The sequence below is a fragment of the Selaginella moellendorffii genome, unplaced genomic scaffold (assembly GCF_000143415.4).
Source record: "Selaginella moellendorffii unplaced genomic scaffold, v1.0 SELMOscaffold_12, whole genome shotgun sequence".
Lineage (NCBI taxonomy): Eukaryota > Viridiplantae > Streptophyta > Lycopodiopsida > Selaginellales > Selaginellaceae > Selaginella > Selaginella moellendorffii.
The window spans coordinates 2,602,399-2,619,826 of NW_003314273.1; the positions used below are offsets into that span (position 1 = coordinate 2,602,399).

General features: G+C 42.8%; 3 protein-coding genes across 3 annotated transcripts; 2 read left to right on the forward strand and 1 right to left on the reverse strand.

Moving 5' to 3' along the window:
• Positions 1 to 11,824: 11,824 nt before the first annotated feature.
• Positions 11,825 to 12,739, forward strand: LOC112346108. The gene has a single exon (XM_024674208.1). The coding sequence runs from the start codon at positions 11,825 to 11,827 to the stop codon at positions 12,737 to 12,739; it is 915 nt and encodes a 304-aa protein (XP_024529976.1).
• An 81-nt stretch (positions 12,740 to 12,820) lies between these two features.
• LOC112346109 lies at positions 12,821 to 13,888 on the forward strand. Its single transcript, XM_024674209.1, has 2 exons — positions 12,821 to 12,912; positions 13,024 to 13,888. Exons 1-2 carry the CDS (start codon positions 12,821 to 12,823, stop codon positions 13,886 to 13,888), a joined length of 957 nt encoding a protein of 318 aa, XP_024529977.1.
• Positions 13,889 to 14,854: 966 nt separating this feature from the next.
• Positions 14,855 to 16,878, reverse strand: LOC9660048 (cytokinin hydroxylase). The gene is made up of 6 exons (XM_024674210.1): positions 16,811 to 16,878; positions 16,393 to 16,574; positions 16,103 to 16,333; positions 15,796 to 16,015; positions 15,382 to 15,748; positions 14,855 to 15,326 (listed from the first exon to the last, which is right to left on the reverse strand). Exons 1-6 carry the CDS (start codon positions 16,876 to 16,878, stop codon positions 14,901 to 14,903), a joined length of 1,494 nt encoding a protein of 497 aa, XP_024529978.1. The 3' UTR covers positions 14,855 to 14,900.
• Between the last annotated feature and the right edge of the window lie 550 nt (positions 16,879 to 17,428).

The window sequence follows — 17,428 nt, forward strand, 5'->3', positions numbered from 1 at the left end:
TTCGGGTATCGAAAGTTACCTGTCGGCTAGTCCTTATGGACACTCTTACCTTACTGCCACGATGGCAGGAGGTCGGTATTGCTGGACCCATTATCAGTTTCCCACTTGAGCTAGTTAAGAAACTGGTCAATGACCATGAACTTAGATTGGATAAACATAAGGTAGGAACCCTATGTGTTTCTTGCTGAGCTTACTTGGCCTGGTTTGAGAAACTTGAGTCATTGGCTTGCACTTGCTAGTATCAAGAACCCCCGTGATATTGAGATTGGTCCCTTAATATCGCTAGATGATAGCTTACCGTGTTTGCCAAACACCCTCGCTATCATGCCCTTTGTGTTAGTCTCATTTCAGTCCCAAATGCTATTTATGGAAAGCGTCCAGATTTGCTCATTTGGCATATCTACGGAATGTAAAGATCGTACTGAACACAATGGTGTTCATCCCGTGTCCAAATTCGCAATCTAGGGACATTCCATATTTAGTAAGTTTCAAGCTTATCCCAGAGACTAACTTCTGATACTAAGGGAGGCTTGGAGTGAAAGCCCAAAGCGTGTGTTCCTCAAGAAGGGGCCTGTGGGGGGTTCCAAATGTATAGTAGGGATAGTGGGTAGGTCGGGCATGGCTAACCAACCTGAGGCATAGTTTAGCTCTCGCTTGCGTGCCTGTCCTTGTTCTGCGTCCGGCTTGGGTCTAAGCCCAAGTTCCATTCCATGCTAGCTGGTGGAGTACCCATGTCCTCGCGTTAGGCCACTGGTATGCCGAAATAGCGCTAGACTCCATTTGGCTCCATTTTGCGTGCTGGTCCTGGCATTGGGATGTTGGTTGCTCCAGGACTGTTCCAAGTCGCTCCGGGCTCCTGTCCCTTCGCTCCTTGGGCTTTATGCTCGGGAGTTGCTCCGTGGTTCAGTTCCGTCACTCCTTGGTTCCATGCTTGGGAGTTTGGCACCATTCCTTCGTTCAGTGGCCCAAAGCCTTGAACCTCGGGTTCTTGTGGACACATGGCATGGACACGTGGCATGTGACATGTGGCATCTATCATGTGGCATAAAGAGGGTTTAGGTTCTGCTTCGTGGTGTTATCCTATGGTAAATCACCATAGGATAAAGGGTCAAAATCACATGCGCTACATTTGGTATTAGAGAATGAGTCTCAGCAAATACTATTCAATGAGATTGGGCAACTAGTCTCATTGCATACGCAGAGATGAAAACGATGATCCGAGTGGGTACACGTTTGGGTGCAAAGGCTTCGCAATCGTTCCTTGGGTATAGTTTTTAGTTACCTTTTTTGTACCGTAATAATGTGAGCTTGCTCTTGGGCTCATAGGATGGATGTGAGATGTTTCGTTTGCACAAGTTTGCGCTTGGGCTCGTGAGTGAGGCACATTAGCAACTCAAGGTTACACTTTGAGTTGGCAGGATTAATGCTAGCCTATCAGTGGTTCCATGAGTTGTTCCATGTACCATGGGTAAAAGCAAACTTCCCCTGAGTTTGCTATGAGTGGCTAATAGGTTGGTCTGTAGCTGTTTAGCACGGCACTAGTAGATCCTTCCTAGGCATGATTACAAGTGGATCAACTAAGACTGTAGGGATTAGTCTATTGGTTCAAGTAATCATTGCCGTGCTCTCTCATAAACTTTTCTTGGATTGGACTGAAGGCAGTGCGAACGCAAGCTTGAGGTGTAGTCAAAGATGAGACTGAAAAGAGAGTAGTTGGGGACGAAAGATCAAACACGTAAATCATCTTCTCTTCTTGGAGAGATGATTTGCAACGAGGTGTTAACTCATTGCTCGTGTTCACATTATGCAATCAAGAGTCCCTACCTTGATGCATGTTGGAAATGATCGTCTTACAAGTGGTGAGTCATGGGATGGATAACGATGAAGTGTTATACCATTTTGTCTAGACTTGCTATTGGAAGACTTAGGTTACAATGCTCAACTCTTTTCCGGGGAACCTTGCTATTGCTCCTTGAGTAGCTTGGTGTTGGATTAGTTTTGAGTTTGGTCGGAAAGAGAGTGGCATGAGCTGTCTATGTTGTGAACAAAAGTTAGTGGTGTTGAGTGTTGTAAATCTCTATCGGTGGAGTGTGGCATTTATGTTGCATTTTGTCAAATCGAGTTAACACTTGATACTCACATAAACCTTTGTAGTAGTGACATGGGCATTGCTCATAGTGTTGCTTGATTGATGATCAAGTCATTGTGATACTTATATCATATCCATGTGATAGTGGGCAATATGTTTACGAAGTTGCTTGGTTAACGATGATCAACCCCAAAGTGGTTGATGGAGAAGCTAATCTACTTGCACGTAGTAGCATTGTAGTAGCTTTGACTGGATTCTCAATAGTGGTCCATTATGCAAAGCTTAAGTTGGTTCCTTGTTCCTTGAGGGTTTGCCCATAAGGTGTTGGAAAAAAGTTATAGCGTTCATTTGCTATAGCTCATCGGTTGTTCTGTTAGCACTTGGAGTAGATTATTGGATGGAGAAAGTGTGTAGTTGAAACATTGACATCGCTAGCACTTGTGTTAGTGGAAGTGGCATAGTTATTTCGAGTGATGAGGAATTTTCCTTAAACCTTGATTTTCCATGTCATTTTTCTTGTTAGTGTATTAAGCTTCACATTAGATCTTGAGAATGATTGAAGAAGAGTGTTAGTGCAATATGGATATCTGAAGATATGGTCTTCTTGTTCAAGCCTTGGATGTTCCATTTGCATTTTACGGATGTCGGTGTTGAAAGAATGGGCAGAAAGATGTTCGAGGCTTAAGCATACTATGGGTCATGAGAATTGGTGTCAAAGTGAACCTATGTGAAGTTGTTGGTAGGAGGAAGTTGGTTGAGTCTTGAGAGTTTGCATTCCTAGACTGAGAGTCATTCTTTCTCTGGGATGGAAAATTTTCCACAAATTTTTTTAGACTTTTCCAATGGCTGATCTGTTATCACTTTGCTCGAAAACCATTCCATTTTCGTAAGCCAGTACAAATTAGTGAATGGGTTGGAGTTAACTTCGGTTGGCTTAGACCTTAGTAGGTAGTTTGTATGATGCGGCCCGAAAGGGATGTTGACTTTTGAAGCTAAAGCAATTGAGTTGGATAGAGTCTGGAGTTGATGTAGAAAAGTGGCCATTGCATTTTTCTAGAAAGGTGACCCTTGTGCCTTTCTTTTGTAGCATTGTGCTTGGTGGCAAGTTGCATTTTGCATTTTGTTAGACTCTATGAGAGTAATAGGCTTACTAGCTTCGGTCTAGGTCTGACGATAAGCTTATCCGCCGAAGAGCCAGAAGGCTATGTTTGTGGGCTACAGCCTCGATCACAAAGCCTATCGTCTCTGGAATCCAATCACGAAGCAGGAGATCCTGAGCAGAGATGTGGTTTTCAACGAGAATTCGTTTCTTCCTTAGTGAGCTCTCACTGATCTTGACTTGGTCTTGGTGGCCCTGCGCCTTGGCTGAGGATGGTGATGTCCAACTTAGTTGTTCGAGGTTGAGATGTTGGTACCCGTATTATAGCTTTGTTTATGAGGAGGTTGTGTACCGATATGAGTCCATCTCATGGTCTTCACTTTAGTTTCGACTTAGTGTTGATTATGTGTAGCTAGCCTCTTCAAGGCATGCTCAGACCTATTGACTAGATGTGTTGGTGAGCTTATCGCGGTTGAGTTGGATTTGAGTGGTCATTTAGTTTATGCTTGTCCATGAAACTTTATCTCATACCTAGGGTATTACGTTTATATTGGACAAGTGTATGACTAAATGACATGAGTTTAGTGTTTGGGTCTTGTGAAGGCAGGTTGAAAGAGTGATTGTTAGTTGCTTTGCGACTAGTGATTGCTTGTAGACTTTGTCAAAGATTGTTAATACTTGCTTCACTCGATGATGATTTAACGGTGATGGGTTTGCTTTACCAGATGGTGTTGCGGAAGATCGTGTCGTTAGACTTACATGGGTTTTCCATGTTGGCAAATTGACTCTACTTCTGTCGATATCATTTGGTTGCGTTTAGTTAGTGGTGTTGGATTTCATTGAGTCTTGGATGTGGTGATTCACTCCTTGATGAAGTGTTATCTGTAACTGAGTATTGTTGAAGGATTGGTCTCGGATACTGAGTTAAGTATCTTCGACCTTGGTTAGCTTAGTTGCTAGAGAGTTTTAAGTGGTGATTTACTTTTGCTTTCTTCTAGCTTTGTTATAGTGTTGATGGCATTGAAGTGATGCCTTATCATTGATATTATTGATATTGGGATTCAAGTGAGATGAGATGTCTCCCTTTAGGATTGATATTGAGTTTCATTAGTCTCGATGAAGATAGTGTTGATGTTTTGGCTATGGCTTTGTGTTATTAGCATTTGTGCAATTGCTAGTTAGCAACTATGTTGACGTTCAAATGAACTGAAAGACAAGTTTGAGTTAGTTGTGTTTTAGACGAGATTATTTAGTAGGGGTTAAGCTTTGGCTTTTCCTTGAAAAGTGATTCAGTTGTGGACTATGCTAACTCCACAAGTGGAAGAGTTAGTGATCGATATTGGAATGTTTGAATCCTTATTAGATTTGAATTGGAATATATCAATCATTGATGATTCTTCTTGTGCTTGTTATGAAGTGAGTTACGTCTTGTTATAAATGGATTCATGGAGGATCGTTTAGTGATCACTTGTTGAGCATAACTTCGTTATGTTTAGCTTTTGGATTGATGCAGATATACTCTTCATTAGCTTTGGCATTATGAAGTTTAGCTTATGGATGTGTTGAGGAGGATATTGTGGGTTGTACCATGGTTTCTTCTTTACCATTGAAATTGGTTCATGCAAAACTTGTGATCATTGTTATGCAAGACTTGGCTATAGACTTCTTCGAGCTTTTGGTTCTTTGAGTTTTATGCTTATTGTTCCATTTGTTAGAAGTTATTGGGGAAGGCATTTTAGCTCATTAGCTTCGCTATTGAAATTGGTTTTTGCATTTAGCAATCATTGGTGATGATTGACTACCATTTAAGATAATTGATTATCCTTGTCAAAAGGTTTGCTTGATTATTGTTGATATAGGATGAATTGCCATTCTTCAGGATGGTGGCTTCCTTCTTTGACGATGATTATGCATCTCTCTTTTGATGGGATGATTAATGATCTTTCATGATAGTTAGTTGTTCTCTTTGATGGCTTTTGGCTTTTCGCAATACCACATGTTCTTTGTGGTTCGCTTTGGATTGGTCTTTTGGGTTTGAGACATCTAGTAGGATGTTGCTGACACTTGTTTGAGCAACTCTAGTTCCTTGGTATTGTTGACCGGGATCTATTCGGATTGGCTTTTGTGATAGTTGGCATGAATGGGTGTTTGTTGGTCTTACCACATTCATTCTATTGTGTTGATTGTTGCTTGAGTTAGTTCTGATAGATTGGGATGTTATTTCCTTCAGGTGATACATTCGCGAGCATCTTGCTTACTAATCAATGATACTTTGTGTTCTTGAGTTATCTTTTGTAAGTTGTTTGGCATTCTGTCTGCAATCTTTAATAGTTAAACTTTATCATTGAGTTAACTTGATGATCTACTTGCTATTGAATTTTGTTTGATGGTGAATCCTATGTTTACCAACTATGATGATCTTGGTGGTTCCTGCACTATTATACTGGTTTATCGGATAATAACTTGCTTAGAATACTTTTGTGTTCTAATCTAAGATATATTCACTGATAATTAAGACTCTAAGATATCATTGTCTATGACTTTGATATTGTCCATTTATTGATCTTTGAACTTGGGCCAGTATAGGCAGACTGGTTTCAGCACTTCGTGTGCATGGTGAAATCTCTAGTCATGGGGTAGCTACTATCGACTAGTCACATAACCCGCCTCTTTGTCGATGTTCCTTATTCTGTTAAAAGGGCGTGACCATGTAAACAACTCTAACTGCCTGTTTACAGTAGTCTATCTAAACCTTACCGACAGGTTTGGTTTCTTTGCTCAGGAGGGTTGGGGCCTCTAGCTCCTCTCTCTATGTCTCTGCAGGCAGGGCATATCACACTTTTGTAAGCTGGATGACAACCAGAGCAGCAAGGGTGGCTGACTCTATTGGTCATTTCCTTGTCGACGACGGCCGGAAGGTGTCTGAGCTGGTAGCGCATCCGCGTTAGACAAAGAGGTTGCTCCCTAACTCATTTAAGTTGGTGCATTTCTCACATAGTGTGAGTACCGTGAACTTTTTCTGGAGTTGTTTCCTTGGCGGTATTCTAGACTCGAGTATGCATCAACGAGGATGTCGATCTTCCCAAGGGGGGGAGAGTGTCGCAAATGTGACTTCGGGTATCGAAAGTTACCTGTCAGCTAGTCCTTATGGACACTCTTACCTTACTGCCACGATGGCAGGAGGTCGGTATTGCTGGACCCATTATCAGTTTCCCACTTGAGCTAGTTGAGAAACTGGTCAATGACCATGAACTTAGATTGGATAAACATAAGGTAGGAACCCTATGTGTTTCTTGCTGAGCTTACTCGGCCTGGTTTGAGAAACTTGAGTCATTGGCTTGCACTTGCTAGTATCAAGAACCCCCGTGATATTGAGATTGGTCCCTCAATATCGCTAGATGATAGCTTACCATGTTTGCCAAACACCCTCGCTATCATGCCCTTTGTGTTGGTCTCATTTCGGTCCCAAATGCTATTTATGGAAAGCGTCCAGATTTGCTCATTTGGCATATCTACGGAATGTAGAGATCGTACTGAACACAATGGTGTTCGTCCCGTGTCCAAATTCGCAATCTAGGGACATTCCATATTTAGTAAGTTTCGAGCTTGTCCCAGAGACTAACTTCTGATACTAAGGGAGGCTTGGGGTGAAAGCCCAAAGCGTGTGTTCCTCAAGAAGGGGGGCCTGTGGGGGGTTCCAAATGTATAGTAGGGATAGTGGGTAGGTCGGGCATGGCTGACCAACCTGAGGCATAGTTTAGCTCCCGCTTGCGTGCCTGTCCTTGGTTCTGCGTCCGGCTTGGGTCTAAGCCCAAGTTCCATTCCATGCTAGCTGGTGGAGTACCCATGTCCTCACGTTAGGCCACTGGTATGCCGAAATAGCGCCAGACTCCGTTTGGCTCCATTTTGCGTGCTGGTCCTAGCATTGGGATGTTGGTTGCTCCAGGACTGTTCCAAGTCGCTCCGGACTCCTGTCCCTTCGCTCCTTGGGCTTTATGCTCGGGAGTTGCTCCGTGGTTCAGTTCCGTCACTCCTTGGTTCCATGCTTGGGAGTTTGGCACCGTTCCTTCGTTCAGTGGCCCAAGGCCTTGAACCTCGGGTTCCTGTGGACACGTGGCATGGACATGTGGCATGTGACATGTGGCATCTGTCACGTGGCATAAAGAGGGTTTAGGTTCCGCTTCGTGGTGTTATCCTATGGTAAATCACCATAGGATAAAGGGTCAAAACCACATGCGTTACATTTGCTCTCTTCTCATATTTCTAACAAGTTTGTTGTTCCAACATTTGTAGATTTTCTAGACGAGGATTCTATGCCATCAGCAATTGCTATACTGACATTCAGTGTCCACAAGGTGCAGAGCAAGATTTACCTTCTTTTGATGAAGTTTGCAAAACTCAAAAACTTGAGCCATGGATTCAAAAGTTTCGAGATGGGTTCGAGAATCTTGCATCACTTGCTAATGACTTGCCATTTCAGCATTTACATTCTTAATATTACCTTGAAGACGTCCTTCTTTATTTTATTGGGCTGAATTCTGATGATCATTTATGGCTGGTGGTGCTTTTAATCTTTATTCCACAATTTCTGCATGCCTACCATGGTTCTTCTATTCTAGGTAAGTATATGGGACATCATCATATGACTGAGAAGTTATCCAAATCTTTCTATTGGCCGGAGATGTAATGTGATGTTATTCAGTATGTGTGTAGTTGTGTTTAGTACCAAACTCATAATGCTCCCCCTTATGTTACAGAAGGACGGTTGGAGTCAATTACAGTTTTCTATCATCTTATAGGACCTTTTCCAAGATTGACTACTGCCAATGAGTATTTTATTATTATTTTTGACTATTTAATTTGTTAGATGGAAGTTGGTACTCTTGTTAGTGCCTTTGCAACTACTGTTAGATACTTCCTCCTCAATCGAGTGGTGTTCCAACATTCTTACCTTGAGTGGATTCTTTTGAATAATGGTCCCATACTTATGGTTGAGGCATTTCATGTTTTGACATCTTGGACTTTCACAAGTGCTTATCATCCATATTTAGATAGTTTGGTGGAATGGCTAGTTCGAACATTCAAAGGGATGATCGTGAAATATATGAACTTTTAGCATTCGGATTGGGATGGTTATTTGCCGTCTCTTCAGTATGCATATGTCACAAGGGTGTAGAGTTCTATTGGTGCTTTACCATATAAACTATTATATAGTCATGATTTAATATTACCAATGGAGTTGGGTTTACTTTTGTAATTGCCACAAAATGCCAATGCTAGGTCGTGGGATCAATATTTAATGAGCATTCTTCCACTTGTTTGAGTAGAGTCTACCAAATATATAGGCCACATATAAGTGAGATAACAATAGTGCTACAACTCCAATCATCGTTCATTTGCAAAGTACAAAGTGGATAACTTAGCGTTAGTCCATTTCCCCTATTTTATGGTACATGATTTATCTAAGGGGCTCTTTGCTCAATGAAAAGGACCGTATTATGTGTTGCAGCAAGTTGAACTGCAAGTCTACAATGTTCAACATAACATCCAACAGGCCAATCCTCCAAAAATTGTGCATATGCAGCAATTAAAACACTTCATATAAAGGGATCAAGAATAACTAATACCACCTACAAATCCACCAATGCCTCTTTCTTATGTTTCTCTAAATCTTGGCCCATCTACGAGAGAACTCTGATGGTCTTCTATCATTTCGAGAGGAGGGGATGATGTGAATATAAAACTATATATTATCCTCTAAGTTAAAAGGATGTCTATAACAGCAGCTATGTAAACCTAAAAGCTAAGTCATTAAACTTCTGAAAATAATGTTATTGAGCTCTCCACATTGAAGGGCATAAAAATTGTTCTAGCTATTTAAAAACTGGAGACTTCATAAAAAATTTATTAGAACAATCTCAATAGAATAAAGACTAAAGGGTAAAAGGCCATAATGGCAACACCATTATCATGGTGGGTAATGGCTAAGATATTAACATTAATATTTATTGCTATGTAATCTAGACAAGCACTTAGCCTTATTAGGTGCTACCCTTAGTATTCATAGAATTAAAGACAAATCAGTCATAAAAAAGAAATTGTATAAAAACTATAAAAAAAATAAAGGAAACCATGTTGCTGTTTTGGCATAACAAATTCTTCAGTAATATAGTTGCCTTCTATGGTTAATTCTCTTAGAATGCATCATTTTTATTGACTCTTTGCTCTTGAAAAACTTAACATTCCCAATTTTCTCTTCAGAATAAAGTATTCAAACATTCTTAAGCAAGTAATTATCATTAGCAAACACAAACTTTAAAATATAATCATGCAGTTTCCAACATAATAAAAATAAATAATGTATTTCTACTGTGAGTGCATAGGGAATACAAAAAATGTGCATATTAATTAACCCAAAAACCATAGCTTATATACAGGAGTAAGTAGTCAAGATTAAAACCAATCCGACAGTTACCAAAATCCCACTACGCTAATATTAATACATAGCATTTTAGCCATACACTTGGCAAAACATCATCAACTCTTGGGTGACTACTAACTTTTCAACTTCCAACTCAACAACTATTAGTGGATGAGCTTGAGTTACAATTTGTAGTAACTGCCTTCTTCATTGAGACTGATTAACATGAAGGCAAAGCATTGTCTACTAAAAGTGGCGGATAGTGTGCCTCCTACCTTTGCATGGTGATAGCAAATGTTTCCAAGTTGTAGGGGGAATCTGGTGAGCCTAGAGACTCTGTTTACATTTCAACATACTTAACCTATGAGTCGAGGACACCTAAGATGATCTCTGTTCCCACACCCTGTTTATTCACTATAGTGACTGGCTCAATCGTATATAAGCACCCCTATCCAGAAGATCCAAGCCCCGTGCCTCCCTACCAACCATGTTGTTGCAAGAGTTGATCACTCTTGAACTGTCCTATCCACAGATGTGAGCAAGCAATCCACTCCTCATTCTCGTTGACACCAATATGATCATCTATGAAATCATGTGGTCCTGAGAAGTGAATGAGCTTCACTAAATCTGCCGGAGCTTTTCCTTTCTGATCTCGCTTGTTTTTGCACCAATTGTACATGGCTTGTGCTGAAAAACTTGTTGTTGTGGAGGCCAAGGAGTAGGTGTGGAAACAATAGCATAGTTTCCCCATGCCATATATATTCTTGCTTTGCTCTGTAATGTTCCTTATCATGACCATAAAACTGACAAAACTCATATTGGGGTGAATACCAGATGTTGACATTTGCATTGTCTAAGTAACCTCATGTTGGTGGAATTTGGTTATAGCCCTACTCCTAAGCAGCATCAACTGTTCCTTGGCCTTGGCCATGGCCAGCCTGTTGTTGCCTCAATGAAGTTGTCTCTATTTCTATCCGATTCAACCTTTTGGTCATCTTCTGTTGACTTTGCTTGAAAGTGCCATCAGAGAGCATCTAAGTAGAGGAAGGAGTAAATCTCTACCAATACATTGTGTGACAGTCCTCCTCATACACCGTTGTTCTTTTCTAAGGCAATCTCTTGTGTTCTTAAGTGATAGCATATTGCATAACTTTGTCCAGCTTCTTTAAGCACTTCCCACAAACTTTGTGAGCAAAAATAGATGCATACAATTCATATACACCTTTACCACCTGAGCTCCATTACACTATATGTTCATGCTCTCACACTTATGAATATATTATTTGAAGTAGATATGATGCTCATAGATGGACTTTTGCAATTGCATCTTGTATGCATTAAGCTTAGCCATAATGAAATAAAATCTGTGAATTAGCTCAAATCACTGCACTAAACACTAGAAATATCAAATCACTTTAAGATATCTTGATGACCAAATATTCACTTGCATGCAGCTCATTCCATCACCAAATTAATCAAGAAAACACTTTCTAAACAGCTCAAGACCAAATGCCTCCACCCATATACCATTTACAAATGCAAAACAGATCCAACAGGAAATAAAGGCAAGAACATGACATCAAAATCCTCAAATCCCTACACAAACCTAGCCATTTTGGATTTATTGGGTAGATTATAATGTGGCACCTCTTTTACAACAAAAATAAGCTCAATCCACTCTATATCCTGCAAGAATTCTTACTCCAAAGTCCATACATTAAATCACCCAAAACTTCAACTTTTAGCTTCCATTCCTCTGGGATGTTCCAGATTCAAAGGGTGAACAAGCCAAGAAGAGGACCTGGAAACCCTAAAATACACTATATACTATAAAATATGCTTGACATATTCCCATACACAAGCCATGATACAGCCTTGAAGCTCTCTCCATTTCATTCAGCAGTATCCTGTGATGCTTCGTACGAATGACTAATGTCTATAAGCAAGAAAAGACTTACCAAGAGCAATGAAGGTAAGACCCGTGTTATGAACACGGCCGGGATCCCGGCCGTGTTCACCGTGTTTCACGAACACGGCCATGGGTCGTGTTCCCACGGCCGTGTTCGTGAACAGTGGTCCGTGTTACTAACACGGACCACTGTTCAGAATATTCTCGCGCGGAATATTCTGGTTTTAGGGCGCACGGCATCACACGACAATCCAGCCAGGGCGCACCATTTCAGGGCACAGCAGCAGCAATCCAAGGCAAACAAGCATGGCGCAGCAATCCAGCATACTGCGAAAGCATCCTTCTTCGCGATGGTGGGATGAGGTAAGTGTTCTTGAGAGCAGGGGGCATGGCCACAAATTATGGTCATGCAAATACTGCCCAATGGTGAACAAACTGAGTGGTGTTGATCGTGTGCGAGCTCATCTGTTAGGAGAAGGCCCAGGCAGCAAGGATATTGTGAGTTGTCCTCTCATCCCAGGTAACAAGAAAGCGGATCTGCTCAATATGCAAAAGGTTATTGATTCCGAGAAAGGGGCAAGGGGGAAGAAACGGCCGAATGAATCTGGTGGTGCTTCTATGAGAATGGATGGCAATGTCCAAGGATTTCCACTGGTGGTATCATCCCAGTCAAGTGGAAGTGGCTGCAGTTCCCTGTTTTTTAGCAAACAGAGTCAAGTCCATATTGTTGATTCGATGGATCCTGAGCGGAAGAACCGAGTTGATGTGGCTATCGGAAGATTTTTCTGGAATGAACACATTCCATTTGTCAAGGCTCGGTCACCTTACTTCCTCAACATGATACAGGAAGTTGCCAGGCATGGTGTGCCTTATGCACCACCAAAATATGATGATCTCCGGGATAAGCTTTTGGTGAAAGAGAAACGATTCATTGACATTGAGATGGCGTCCTTGAGGAAGCAGTGGGAGCAGAGGGGTGCAACCATATGCGCAGACGGGTGGGCAGATAGGAGGAATCGGCATATCATGGGGCTTGTGGCATATAGTCAAGGACGAGGAGCTTTTTTGAAGGCTATCGACATTTCCTTAACAGGAAAAACAGCTGAAAATACTCTGCGCTGCTGGGAAGAAGGCATTAACATTGTAGGTGCAGAGAACGTTGTCATGGTTGTGACCGATGGGGAAAATGCAAACAGAGCAGCAGCAGCACTTTTGCAATAGAGGTACCCGAAAATTCAATGGGCAGCATGTTTTGCCCATTGCTTGAACAATGCCTTGAAAGACTTCGGTGTACTTCCATGGATGGCAACACTTCTGGAGCGTGGAAAGTCTTTGGTGATCTTCGTTAGAAACCACTCTCATATAGTGGCACTGTTGGCGGAGTTTACTCACAAGTGATTGCTGCGTTATTGTGATACCAGGTTCGGCTACAACTTCATTATGATGGAGAGGCTGGTGGAGCTCTGAGAAGCTTTACAACAGATGTTCGTATGCCCTGCGTACAGAGCAAGGCCTGAGTCGAAGTCGAGAGCAGGAAGGGACAGTTATGCAACGGTTTTTGATGACAGTTTCTGGCAACAGGTTAAGGACATGCTAGAGGTGTCCAAGGATGTTATGCTGCTTCTTCGTGTTGTGGACGGTGATATACCTGCGATTGGAAAGATATATGAGTGCATGAACAGGTTGGATGCAAGTTTAGAGGAAGGACAGTCGGATTATGGCAGGTACAGGGAACTTCATCAGATCATGTCTAATAGGTGGCATGAGTATCACTCGCTCATGCACTCGGTGGCGTACATGTTGGACCCCGAGTTTCAGGAGTATGAAAAACATGCTAACAGAGAGGTCATGAAGGACTGGAATGCTTATCTGCTGGCCATGTTTACATCCAGTGAGAGGGATGTGATACGTGATGAGCTTTTAACTTACCGGAGGATAGGAGGCATTTTCAACTCATATGATGCTAAGGCTGATCGCACTAAGAGGGGAGCTGTACGTTGGTGGGAGGATTATGGTTATGAAACTCCAGCTCTTCAGAAGTTGGCCATTCGAGTTCTAAGTCAGGCATGCTCGTCGTCCTCGGTAGAGAGATTGTTCAGTACTTTCGAGCATGTTTCTTCAAAAAAGAGGAACAGACTTACCATGGACAGGACAGCGGATCTGGTTTTTGTGGCTTGCAACACCAGGTTGTTAACCTGCAAAAATGATCGTGATTACGACAAGTTTGTAAGCTACAAAGTCCTGGAGACAGTTCCTCATCCTGAAGACGAGCTTGAGTCAGGACAGGAAGAGGAAGATGGAGATGATGTCGAAGATCGTGAGGTCGAAGATCATGAGGTTGAAGATGACGATGAGATGCAGGATATTTGAGTAGTTTAAAAGTGTGAAGTAGTTTATGTGCAAATAAAAATATTAAGAATAATATAATAAAATATAGCATATTCCTATAATAATATAATAAGAAATAGAATATAATTTTTAAATAACATATTCTTAGAATATTCAGTAGAATATTCGTGAGCCATCGTGGGCCGTGATCGTGTTCCGTGTTCGGGTTCCTGAAATCTGAGGCTTGTGTTCGTGTTCCGTGTTCGTGTTCGTAACTATGGGTAAGACCTCGACTTCCACTTGACAAGGTAATGCTTCATCAGCTCTTCTTCTGCCTTCTTGCCTTCCTCCGTCTTCCTTCTCCGTGAGAGTGCATGAAACTCCTGTTAGTGCTTCCCTCCCAATACCAATAATCTGAGAATTTACTTAGCGGCTCCTAAGTAATTACATAATGCCAGTATGAGAAACGAAAGACATTCGTGCACACTAACACAACAAAGCAGGGCATCTCGAGCTACTTTGCCACCACACTTGCAAATGGTGCAAAAATCTTTCCTCACCGCCCCATCCAGCTCCATCTCCCCACGAAATACGATGCCTTCCTCCCTGGACGAAAACCTAGAACTAAAAAACAATGGAAGAAATATGAATGCCATACCTTCCAGCTCGATTGGGATCCAGAAGCTGTGATGGATCGGAGGTTTTTATTGGTGTTAAACAAAATCTTTGCCAGTTTACTTTTACACTTACCTAATACCCAATCTGGCATGGCGTTTTAGGAGGACGTAGATGCGTTGATCTCGTGCTTGATCGCCTCGCCCCTTGACACCAAACCGCGTCTCGCTCTGGATGGTTCAAGAAGCCCGCAAGTCCACTCGGTGGTGAATGAAAAGATGCAGAAACCTCTGTTGGAACCTCGGACTCCATCGCGATGGTTCTAAACGTTTCTGAGGTACTATGAAAGAGCAGATGATTTACCAACCAGTTTGGTTCAAGAACTCGGAGTAGTTCAACAAACATAACTTTTTTAAACTTCTAATGCCACGAACATGCATCACATTTTACCGAGTACAAGTGGCACTCCATGGATAGGCTTCAAGCCAAACTTCATCGCAGGATTATGGCGGTAGTTCGGTGAAAGCCGGAACGAGAATCGCTGTAGTATCATAGCCAGAATGACTTTGGCTTCGATCATCGCAAACGACTGGCCCACGCACACCCGCGGCCCAAACGAAAACGGCATGAAAGCATTTGGATGCTTGCACGCGCTTGAGATCCCATCTTTGAAGCGATCTGGATTGAATTGTCCTGCATCTTCTCCCCAGAGCTCCTTATCCTGATGCAATCCAACGATTGGAAACGACACAGATACTCCTTTTGGAATGTGTAAAACTTGCAGCCAACACTCCTCCACACACTCCCTGGTCATCTCGTTTACTGGTGGATACAGCCGCAGAGTTTCGTAAAGGATCATTCCCACCTGTTCAAGAATCAAGAAGTTAAGTTTTGGAATTAGGAGATATTGATCGACTTACGAGCTTGAGCCTGCTGACACTCTCGCCATCAGGAATATCATTGCCACATACTTCGTGTACCTCAGCACGGGCGCGTTCTTGCCATTCAGGATAGCCTCCCAGTAACATCAAAGTCCAGGTTAGTAAGGTGGCTGTGGTCTCATGCCCCGCAATGTAGAATGTCTTGCATTCCTCTATCAGATCCCTGCTTGTGAAATTACTCCTGCTGTCACACTCCTTTAGCATCAGTCCGAGTAAGTCATTCCCGTATGTATTGCTCCCCCCTGACTTCACTGAGTTCCGACGCTCGTCTATGATCCCAGTGATCAGAGAATCCAACTCCTGATGAAGCTTCCACAGTTGGAGGTTGATTGGAAGTGGGAGAAACCTGTAAGCAAGTGAATATGATTCAGTTCAATAGATGATCCAGCATACCTAAAGCCTGGAATCCAGGAAAAGCTGACGAGTTTGGGCACTAGCTCTGGGATTTTCTTGGACAATATCTCGAAAACTCTCTGGCCTTTGAGATAGCTAGTTCCAAATGCTGTATGGGAGATAACGTCTCCTGTGAGCTTACGCACCTCTCCAGAGATTTCAATCTCGGGATTCTGCTCCATCGTAGCTTCACATTGATCAAGCATGCGAGATGCACACCCTGCGATTGTACTGGTCATTTGCTGTTTACAGGAGTATCAGAAACACTTATCAGCCAGATTTCATGAGAAGATAATAGTATGAATACCCACTTTAATACGTTCATGAAAGAATGCTGGTGCTACGAGTCGGCGGTGATGACTCCACTCCTCTCCAGTAACAGAAACTAATCCACCACCAAGGAACAAGTTCGCCAACCGCAGCCCGGCCTCCGATTTATCAAACTGAGAAAACTTTTTAGACAAAACCTCCCTTACGATCTCAGGCTCCGAGACCAATATCCTTGGCTCAGTTCTCCACCAGAACACAAATCTCTTCCCTGGACCATGATCATCAGGAACGAAGCTTTGAGATTCATCAGGGATGACAAGAACATACCATATTGCTTCCGCCATTTGAGCAACGCAGGATGTACCCGATGGAAAATGTCGTGGCTGAAACTTTCCATGTCGTGATCCTTGATGGCGCTCCTCATGTTCTGGATTTCAGGTATTTGGCCTACCATGAATCGGGGTGGAGGCCCCTGAATGCCCTCCTTCTTGAGCTGCACGGCGATCGCCCTGGGGCGCCACCAGTAGACCGTCACGAATCACCATAGCGCTGCAGTGCATTTCCTGGACTAAGGGTAAAATCTGTGGGAGTGGGCGAGCCAAGCAGATGGATACAAATAAGGATCCATCCCTAAGAAACTACTTGGAACTTGTAGCGTTACACTGTTACTCATTGATTTGTGGTGTGGTTCCTCACTCTTCAATGATATTGGACGACATCGCAAGTGTTACACGACACACCTCACCACGTGTCCATTAGGGTTTTCCTGTTCTGTCCGCTAGTGCGGTGCGCTTTGATCCCGATTTGTCTCATGGTATCGGAGCTGGGATAGCGCTATGGAAGGAAAGCCATCCATCCGCGAGTTTGATGGAGAAGGGTTTGAGGGATTCAAGATCCATCTTGAATCCTATCTCTTGTTTCATGGTTTGTTGGGGATTGTAGATGGGACAGAGTCATCACTGGCTCCAGGCTCTAGCGCTGCTGAGGTGCGTGATTGGAACCTTCGGGATTCCAAGGCTAGAGGGAGTATTGCAATGTGCTTGTCCTCAAATGTTCTCTTTGCTGCCCCATCGATTCCAAAGTCCACTGCGGCAGAGCTTTGGAAGTGGCTGAGTGACACTTATGGCACCAAGAGTGAAATGGATGTCTTCAACATCCATTCACAAATGGATTCCTTGAGGCTAGAGGAAAATGGCAGTATCCAGACTCACACTGCCAAGCTCCAGGGCTTCTTCACACAACTTGCAGCTGCTGGGGCGAAGCACTGTCTCACGGATGAGCAGCAGAGGCTGCGGCTCTACAGGTCCTTGCCAGCGAGCTGGAAGAATGCAGTTGAGAGCCTGCTTCTCCAACCAGGGATGAC

Bases quoted from the DNA above. Each gene is read 5' to 3' on its own strand.
- LOC112346108 (XM_024674208.1), top strand. From the start codon at position 11,825: ATGGCGCAGCAATCCAGCATACTGCGAAAGCATCCTTCTTCGCGATGG.
- LOC112346109 (XM_024674209.1), top strand. From the start codon at position 12,821: ATGGCAACACTTCTGGAGCGTGGAAAGTCTTTGGTGATCTTCGTTAGA. The intron at 12,913-13,023 runs GTGATTGCTGCG...CCCTGCGTACAG, and splicing joins TTGGCGGAGTTTACTCACAA to AGCAAGGCCTGAGTCGAAGT.
- LOC9660048 (XM_024674210.1), bottom strand. From the start codon at position 16,878: ATGAGACAAATCGGGATCAAAGCGCACCGCACTAGCGGACAGAACAGG. The intron at 16,575-16,810 runs GTGAGGTGTGTC...GTGGCGCCCCAG, and splicing joins AAAACCCTAATGGACACGTG to GGCGATCGCCGTGCAGCTCA. The intron at 16,334-16,392 runs GTATGTTCTTGT...ATCATGGTCCAG, and splicing joins CAAATGGCGGAAGCAATATG to GGAAGAGATTTGTGTTCTGG.